Source organism: Tetrao urogallus (genome assembly GCF_951394365.1).
Source record: "Tetrao urogallus genome assembly, chromosome: 26".
Classification (NCBI taxonomy): domain Eukaryota; kingdom Metazoa; phylum Chordata; class Aves; order Galliformes; family Phasianidae; genus Tetrao; species Tetrao urogallus.
Window position 1 is genome coordinate 2,256,310 of NC_136839.1, and position 9,368 is coordinate 2,265,677.

At 64.1% G+C, this 9,368-nt stretch overlaps 1 protein-coding gene across 1 annotated transcript; it reads right to left on the minus strand.

Moving 5' to 3' along the window:
• Positions 1–737: 737 nt before the first annotated feature.
• On the minus strand, positions 738–8,910 carry PPP1R9B (protein phosphatase 1 regulatory subunit 9B; the record flags this gene model as incomplete). Its single annotated transcript, XM_079547313.1, has 10 exons — positions 738–791; positions 1,861–1,957; positions 3,173–3,402; positions 3,843–3,896; positions 3,990–4,142; positions 4,241–4,376; positions 4,821–4,925; positions 5,067–5,187; positions 5,317–5,449; positions 7,621–8,910. The coding sequence occupies 10 exons, from the start codon at positions 8,908–8,910 to the stop codon at positions 738–740; spliced, it is 2,373 nt and encodes a 790-aa protein (XP_079403439.1).
• Positions 8,911–9,368: the final 458 nt, after the last annotated feature.

Below are 9,368 nucleotides of genomic sequence, written 5' to 3' on the forward strand. Positions count from 1 at the left end.
GGGGAGGATGAGGTTGGCAAGGGCAGAGCTTGGCGAAGGCTCTGTGCGTGTGTCCCGTGTGTCCCCCCCCCCCCACAGCACCTCAGTGGTGGCAGCGGGTGTGTATGGGGCAGGGGGGGCGGTGAACCCCCCCCCAGTATCGAGGGTCCCAGCACCGAGCTCAGTGCAGGGGGGGGAGATGGGGGCAATTCCATGTGGGAGCACACAAAGGCAACCCCCTCCCCCCCCCCCCCGCCCCCCCGGACAGTGCTCCAATGGAGTCCCAAGAGGAGGGGGTGGCGATGGGGAGCTTCCAGCGTACCCCCTTTTTCTCCTCAATACGGTTCACATTTTTGGGGGAGGGAGATGATTTCTGTTTGCCCCCCCTCAACAATGTCCGGGGGGGGGGGTGGGGGGAAGAGGGGAGGGGTCACATTGAGAGGAGGGCGCTTTTGGGGAGGGGGAGGCCTGTGGGGGTCGTACCCCCCCCCCCCCAACCAGTCCATCACGTTACCACGAGACTCACACTGGACAGACACGAATGTGGGGTGTCCGCCCCCCCAAAATAAAACCCTGTTTGCATCCCCCCTCCCCCTTCTCTCTGTGCCCCAATGGGAGGTGGGGGGCACCAGGAGGCCTTGCTGGGATCTCACCTCCCCCCCCCCAGTGAGAAGGGGTGGGAATGGGGGAGAGAGGGGCTGGGGGGAGAGGGGCAGACCCTCCCCCGCCCCCCCAAATCGCTGCGGTTTGAGGGTGGTTTAAGTCGGGTTGGAATTTTTCAAGGTCTGCAGCTTGGCCTCCAGTTCGGAGATCTGAAAAACAGCAAAGGGGAGAGGTCTCAGAGGGGGGGGGGGGCGGGGGGCACGGAGGGGATGTGGGGAGGAAACGTGGGGCTGGGGGGGGGGGGACGGGCGACAAGAGGATGGGGACACTGTGTGTTGAAGGCGTAGGATGGGGACGTGGAGACGGGGATGGGGGGACAGAACTTGGAGGACGCGATGGGGGGGGACACGGAGATGCTGGGTGGGGGACAAGGGGGAAAGGATGGAGACACGATTAGGGAGGAACAGCACAGGCAGGGGAATGGGGTGGAGTATTGGGGGGACAGTGTGGGATTGGGGGGCGGGGATGGGGGGCTGCAGCCAGCTGGTGGGTGAGAGGCTGTGCGTCATCTGGGGGTGTTTGAGGAAGGGAGGGGCACATGGAGGGTCCCCTGGTGCCCCCCGGCCCCACACCGCAACCAATGGCACTTCCCAGGTGCTCCGGGCTCCCGGGGGATGCGGTGACCCCGTAGGAGATTTGCTATGACCCAGCACAGCTCTCTGATCCCTGGTTGGGATCTGGTGGAGCCAGCATGGAATCCAGCATGACCCACGGTGGGATCCAACATGACCAGCATGGGACCCGGCTCCAGGCTGAGGATCAGGTTTGACCCAGAGCCTCGCACACATCTGCCAGGACCCACTGCAGGATCCCATGAGCGCAGCCCGGGATCCGGCGCCCAAGACAATCTCTTTTGGTCCACGGGGGGGAACGTCAGACCCTGCAGCAGGATCCAGCACAGCCCAACGTCTGGGCGGATCCACCGCCATCCCGTGCGGCATCCAAACGCCTGGAGGAGGATCGGGCGCACAGCAGCGCCCAAACGGATCCCCTCGATCCGGGACAACGGGAGCAGAATCCGGTGGGTTGGGCAGATCCATTGCTGCCCAACGTGGGATGAGGAGCAGAGCGGAATTCCTGCGATCCATCACAGGAGCGACGCGGTGGGAGCGGCGGTGGAGCGGGACCGGGCGGCGGTGGAGCCATGGCCGGATCTGGCCGTGCCCACGGTGGCCCCGGGGCTCAGGGGCAGCCCGCATCCCGGCGCCCGGTGCCCACCTTCTCCTGCAGCTTCTCCATCTCTTCCTTGTGCGCCAGCTCCGATTCTTCCAGCACCCTCCGCTGCGCCGTCTCCTTCTTCAGGAACTCGATTTCCCTGCGGGGAGACAGAGTGTGGGTGTGCGGCACTGGGATGGGTGTCTGTGCCCCCCTCCTTGGGGCAGGGAGGTGGGGAGGGGGATGCTGGGGTTTGGGCGTAGAGGATAATCTGTGCCGCGGATCTCATAGGGGGTGGTTTCTCCTCAGGGTTTGTCTGCAGAGAGAAGGGGTGACCAGGGAGGGTTTGGTGTCCTGAAGAGGAATGGATGCCCAGGGGATGCTCCACGAATAGGGGCTAGATGGTGCATGCCCAAAGGATGGTCCATGCCCAACAGACGGTCCATGCCCAAGGGATGTTCTACGCCTAAAGGATGCTCCGTGTCTAAGGGCTGATCCACTGCCCGGGATAAAAAAGGATGCCCAGGAAGGGTTTGGTGCCCTGAAGAGGAATGGATGCCCAGGGGATGCTCCATGTGTAAGGGATGCGTGATCCATGCCCAGGGAATGGTCTATGGATAGGGGTTGGATGGTCCATGCCCACAGCATTGTCCATGCCCAACAGATACTTCATGCCCAGGGGTGTTCTATGCCTAAGGGATGCTCCATGCTTAAGGGATGATCCATGCCCAGGAAAAAAAAAGGATGCTCAGGAAGGGTTTGGTGCCCTGAAGAGGAATGGATGCCCAGGGAACGGACCACGTGTAGGGGATGGATGGTCCATGCCCAAAGGATGCTCCATGCCCAAGAAATGGTTCATGTCAAGAAAAAAAAGGATGCTCTGGAAAGGTTTGGTGCTCTGAAGAGGGATCAATGGGCAAGGGATGCTCCATGCCCTGAGGACGGATGGTCCACGCCCAGAGGATGGTCCAAGCCCAACAGATGCTCCATGCCCAAGGGTTCATCCCTGCCCAGGAACAAGGGGTACCCAGGAAGGGTTTGGTGCCCTGAGGAGGAGTCAGTGGGATGCTCCATGCCCAGGGGATGGTCCGTGCCCAACAGATGCTCTGTGCCCGCAGATGAAGGCAGCCGAGGACACCTTTGGTGCCTCAAGGAGGAGTCGATGCTCACGAGACCGTGGCAAAGGACAGAGCTGTGCCTGGCGAGGAGGTGCTGCCTCACAGACAGGTCTGCACCAAGGGCACGGCCCATGGCCAGGAGATGGACCCTGCCTAGGGAGTGAGTCCCAAGGGACAGCGCGTATCCAGGACGAGGGGTGCCTGGGAAGGGGGTGGGTGCCCCGGGAGAGGATCAGCAGCCAGGGCCCTGCCCTCACTTTTGCTGGTACTCCTTGATGAGCCGTTTGGCCTTGCTGTACTTTCGCTCCAGGGTCTGGTACTGGGCCTGTGTCTCCTTGAGGTGCTCATCCACCGCCTGGCACAGGTTCTGTGCCTCCATCCAGTACCCCTCCAGCTTCTCCATGCGCTCCTTGTTCTCCTCCACGCTCTGCTCCAGCTGGGCCTTCTCAGCCCGCCACCGTGCCTTCTCCTGCTCCAGGCACTGCAGCTGGGGGACAGCAGGGTCAGGGCACGGCAGGGCACAGCATTGCATGGGATGGCTCAACGCAGCGTGGCGTGGAATAGTGCAGCGTGGGATGGCTTGGCTTGGCCAAAAAAGCAGATATGGCATGGCATGGAGTGGCATGGGATGGAATGGCATGACCAAAGAGCAGGTGTGGCACAGCACGGAATGGAACAGCATGGGAAGGCATGGCATGGGAAGGCATGGCATGGGATGGAATGGCATGGGATGGCTTGCCATGGCCAAAGAGCAGGTATGGCACAGCATGGCACAGCACGGCACAGCACGGCATGGGATGGTGTGGCATGACCAAAGAGCAGGTATGGCACAGCATGGCACAGCACGGCACAGCACCTCTGGGTGGGCTGTGGGGGAGAGGTGTGTGGATCTAGGGGGGATATGGAGGGATGAAGGAACTTGCTCACCTTCCTCTTCAGCTGCTGGATCTCCGCCTCGGTGACAGCATGCTTGATCTGGAGCTGAAAGAGGAGCCGGGCATTTGCAGGGTATGGCAACATGGTGGGACACCCCCACCCCACCCCACCCCTGTGTGCCCCCTGGGCCCTCCTCACCTCCTTGAATTTGTGCACCAGCTTCTCAGGGTCCATCTCAACGGGGGAGAGCGTGTCCTCGTTCTCGGCCAGCTCGAACACCTCGATGGCCATCTCACTGCTGGGGAACATGGGGCTCATCTCCTCCTCCTCATCTGTGGCGTATTCCCCTGTCTGCAGCGGTCACAGAGCAGCGTTGGCACACAGCAGCCCCCCACCCAGGGAAACCGAGTCAGCCCAGGCCGTGAGGGCCACGTCTGTGCCGCCCTCACCTCCTCATCATCCTCGGTGTACTGCGTGTAGCGCTGCTCGATCATCTCCCGCTGCCACCGCTCCTGCTCCAGCGTCTGCTGGATCAGCTGGGCCACCTCACTCTGCTCACCTGGCTTCTCCCGCCCGATGAGGAACCTGTGGGGACAGCGGGCACTCGCCTGGGGACAGCTTAGGGCACGGGTGGCGGCAGGGAACTGAGAGTGGGGGAGTGTGCTGAGTGTGCCCCCCAGGTGGCACAGCTGGGGGGAAAATGGAGAGGCTCAGATGGGGACGTGGAGGTGGCACAGCCAGGGGACACCCAGGTGGCACAGCTGGGGGACAACTGGGGGACTCAGATGGGGGACACTCAGGTAGTGACAAATCTGGGAGGACATCATAGGGCCTGTGTCTGAGATAGAGGGGCATCCTACGCTGTCCTGGGGGGGGGGGGGATTTGTGGGAGCAAAGTGGCACAGGGCAGGCAGTGGGCATGGGAACAGGAGGGAGCAGGGATGCTGTGGGGCAGCATCCCCACTGCCAGGATGCAGTGGGAGCGCTGTGGGGGATGCCTGCCCCCACATCCCCAGCCCTGGGCCCTACCGGACACGGCCCTTGGTGTTCCTGAGCACGGAGGCAGCGAAGCTCTGCGTCACTCCCACCAGGCTGGTGCCATCCACCTCCACGATGAGGTCGTTCACCTGGATCCTGAGGACAAGGGGACCGTCACAGCGCCACCATCCCCTGCCCAACCCCCAGACACCTCCCAGCTCCCCAACCAGCTCCTCCATCACCACCAAATGCCACCAGCAGGAGCCAGGGTGGAGTTTGGGGGTGGGCATCCCATACCTGCCGTCCCGGTGGGCCGCCCCTCCCTCCGTCACCGTCTTGACGAAGATGCCCAGCTTCTCCAGGCCCATGTCAGCCCCTGCGCCCATGCCGATGATGCTGATTCCCAGCCCTGCAGCATCTGTGGAGACAGAGATCCGTGTCCCAATGGGGCAGCAGCAAAATACCCAGCAGTGACCGAGGGGTCACCTCAGGATCCTTCCCAAGGAGCCAAGTGAGCCCCGCAGCACAGGACAGGGATGGGACCCACCTTTCTCCAGCTCCACGGGGAAGAGGTCGAGCCGCTCCACCCTCTTCTCCAGCTCATACTCTGCTGATGCGGCCATGGGGTCAACATCTTCATTGCGGCGGTCGTAGTCCTCATTGGAGTAAGTGCTGAAGACCTGAGGTGGGAGGGAGGTGGTGAAAGGGACGGGGCATGGGGGTGGTGGATCCTAGGAGACATGGGAGAATCTCCAGCACAGCACACCGTGGGATGAGGAGGAGTCTGAGGAAGAATGGAGGGCTTGGGATGTGCTGGGAGATGGGGGTTCTGTGCTCTGCATCCCGGGGTGGATGGAGGGATGGACAGATGGATGGGCGGATGGAGGGATGGAGGGAGCGGTGGTTGGACAGACAGATGGACCAAGCATAGATGGGCATGGACGGACGGATGGGCAGAGGGATGGGTGGACGGGTGGGAGGCAGATGGGGTGCACAAGCCATGGCTGCTCCAAGTCACGCAATTTGGGGGTGCAGACCTGACCATTCCCCTGCTCCAGCCTCATCCTCCTCCCTTCCCCAGTGAGGGACTCCCCAGCTCCCAGCCCAGCATCTCCTCAAGAGCCAAAGCACTACAGCAGCCAGGAAGGGGACAGCTCTGCCCTTCCTTGCACCCCGCAAGTGCTGTGCACACCAACGCAATGCTGTGCTCCAGACTGGGGGGGGGGTCACCCAGGCACTGAGTGTGGCAGATGTCCCCAGAGGGGCCACGGTGCTGCAGGGCGAGTGGATTAGGGCTAACACCACGCTGCTAAAGCCTTGCACAAAGGGTATTAGGGATGAGTGTCAAGGGCCATCGCACAAAGCCTGGTGACACCGAGACGAGCAGGACCCTCCGGGGTGGCGCCCCCAGGGACAAGCCGGGTAGCTGCCCCACATCTGCACAGGGCACCCAGAGGGGTCAGGTATGGCCCTGCTTGTCCCATTGTGCCCCTGAGTGCTGTCCCCAAGTCCTCGGAGTGCTGGAGACGTGCAGGGGACCTGGAGGAGACAGGACCTCCTGTCTCCTGGAGACCTGGAGGGTTCCCAGAGGAGACACAGAAGGAGGGAGCAAATGTGCCAAGGGAGGGGGCTGGCAGCAGGGACCCCCATCCCCACTCACAGGACGCACTCTGCGGGCGCTGGGGTGTCCCCAGGTGCCCACGCTCTGGGCTGGTTTGGGGGCTCGGGATGCTGACAGACGCTGGGACAGCTGGGTGCCCAGCGCACCCCACAGAGGGACAGAGCAGGGGTCAAACATGGGGGGGGAGCAGAGCACCCCACAAAGCACATCTGCACCCCCACAGCAGGGATTCCTTCCTGGAGCCCAGACGGCCGATCCCCGCGGTGCAGAAGCCCCGGCGCACACCCAGCAGCGCGCGGCCACCATGGGACCCCATCCCCACGCGGTGCCACCGCGGTGCCCGTGTCCCATCCCAGGTGGGGCCACCCACCCGCCGCTGACTCAGAGCCAGAATATAGGCCGTGCTGCTATAAATAACCCAGCCAGGCACAAAGCAATTTCTGTTCCTCCAGCCGGGGGGATACGAGCACGAGAGAAAGCCCTGAAATAACGGCACGGCCTCCATCGCCCTCCGTGCCATCGCTGGCGCACGGTGGGGGTGATATGGGGACCCCAAATCCCAAAGCTGTCCCCATGTGGGGACAAGGAGGGGGATGAGCAGCTCTCGCCGCTGGCACCCGCCCACCCGTGAGGCACTTCCCTTTCCTCCACTTCCCGAAATGGTCCCAGTGCTGAGCCCGGGGGGGGGGGGGTGGGCATCAACCTTCCCTGCAGGGGTGGCAGTTTGGAGGGAGTCCCAGCGCTGACAGGTCCCGGGGACCAGGTCTGGCCCGGTGGCACCTGGCAGGATCTGGGGCCTGGATGAATATTTTGCTCATCCCCTCCCAAAATGAGTCCCAGCCCGCCCTGGTGCACCCTGGTGGGTTGGAAGTGCGTGCCATCAGATCCGAGCGTCCTCCACGTGCCACCAACACAACATCTCACAGCCAAGGTCTCCACCCCACTCCGTGTCCCTTTCCCCTCCCCACGTGGCCGTGTGTCCCCAGCAGCACAGCTCCCAGCTTCCCGGGGGGCTCATGTTGGGCTACAACGGCACATCGCAGACCCTCTGCCCTTCTCCATGCTGGGCCATCAGCATTCCATAGAGGCTGCCCAAGCTCGGCCACGGCCAATTGGCCAGGAGGTTCCCATCTCCATGGCTTCCAATCTCATCGCTGGATGATCGGGGACCCCCAAAACTCCCCTCTTCTCCCTTCTTTGGAGACCCCAAAGCACCACGGCCGGACTCACCTGGATGGGCGCCGTGCTGAACTGGATCTTGCGATTGGGAACGGGTTCCTCTTCCTCAGACAGCCCTGGGATCTCCATGCAGCTGGATTCGGGCTCGTAGAGCCCATCCGCCTCCTCATCCTCATCCAACCCGCTGCCCCCCGAGTCCTCCCCGAGCCCACTGTAGGCACTTATGTCCACCAGGTCCGCCTCGGAGAAGTCCTCCTTCTTGGACTCGTCGTACAGCTCACTCTCCTCCACCCGCTCACCCTTGCCTCCCTCCTTGGCGTCGGGGGGCTCCTCACCCCCATCCAGGCACGGTTCGGGGACCACCGACCCCTCGGCCCCTTTGGCCACCTCGGCCGCAGCCGCGGGCTCCTTCACCTCCACCTCGGCCTCCGACTCTCCGCTCTCCTCCACCTCCACAGGTTTGATCTTGCAGACCTCCTGCACGCGCGGGACGCTCCCATCCTTCTCCGCCGACCTCGGCGCTTTGCCCATCACCTTCTCCTCCTCCGCAGGACGCGGCCGTGCGGGCGCAGCGCTGCCTTCTGCGCAGCCCTCGGCTTTGCCACCCTCTCCGCCCTGCAGGAAGACGCGGGACCTTTTGCTCACCAGCTTGGAGTTGAGCGGCCCGGCGCGCCCCGGCGTCTTGTGCAGGTTGTTCCTCAGGTCAGCCTTCTCGAACACGGCGCTCAGCTGGCTGACGGTGGGCGACACGGCCTCGGTGTCCAGCTTATCCAAGGACTCGGTGCTGCCGTTGAACTTCACCACCACGTCCAGCTTGCGGTCCTGGAAGCCGGCGCGCTCTTTGCGCAGCAGCAGCTTGGTGGTGGTTTCCTTCTCCTGCGGGCTCCTCTCGAAGATCTTACGGGTCTCCTGCAGCTTGGAGAAGGGTTTGTCGGGCTTGGAATCGAAGCGGCTCACCCTCTCGGACACGCTGGTGCCCAGCTTCAGCGGGCTGCCCTGCTCCATGCCATCGCTCAGGCTGCCGGCGCGGGGCAGGGAGAGGCGGACGGGTTTCTCCTTGCCCTTGGCCAAGTCGCAGGCGCCCTCGGGGCCCGGCGCCGTCCCCATCTGCAGGAACATGTTCTTGATGCGATGGACGTTGGAGCCATACTTCTTGCTGCGGGCTTTCTTGCCGTCCTCACCCTCGGCATCCTTTGTGGGCTTCAGGGCCTGGATGGTGGCCTCGTATGCGTTGCGGTGCGGGGACGCGCTCCTCAACCCCCCGCTGCCCGCCCCGCTGCCCGGGGCCCCCCCGCTGCCCCCCGGGGCTGCCGCCCCGCTCGCTGCCTCCGTCCTCAGCATCCTGCCCCGAAACCTCCGTCACCGCCGCGCCGCATCGCCCGCCGCCCGCTGGGCACGGGGAGGGGGCCGTGCTGGGGGGCCGCGGGGACCCGGTCAGGCCATCGCCAGCCTGGGGGGGCCCAGCGCGCCCCCCCCCTCCGCCCCGGCCCTCCTTCCTTCCTTCCTCCTTTCTCCTCCTCCTCTTCCCCTTTCTCTCTGCGCTGGTGATGGAGCGCTGCCGCCCGCGATCCGCCCGCCCCGCTGCCCGCAGAGCCCTCTGGGTCTTAGCGACGCTCTCCTGCTCTTCCTCTTCCTCACCGCTGCGCTTCGGCCTCTCTGCTGGATGCCCCCAGCTCTGTGTGTCCCCCCCCCCGGCCCCGGAACGCTGCTGGCGCTGAGCCTGCTGCCACCGCCGTCCCCTCCCCTCAGCCCCCCGCTGTCCCCCTCCATCCCTTCCACATGGTTGGGACCGCATTTCT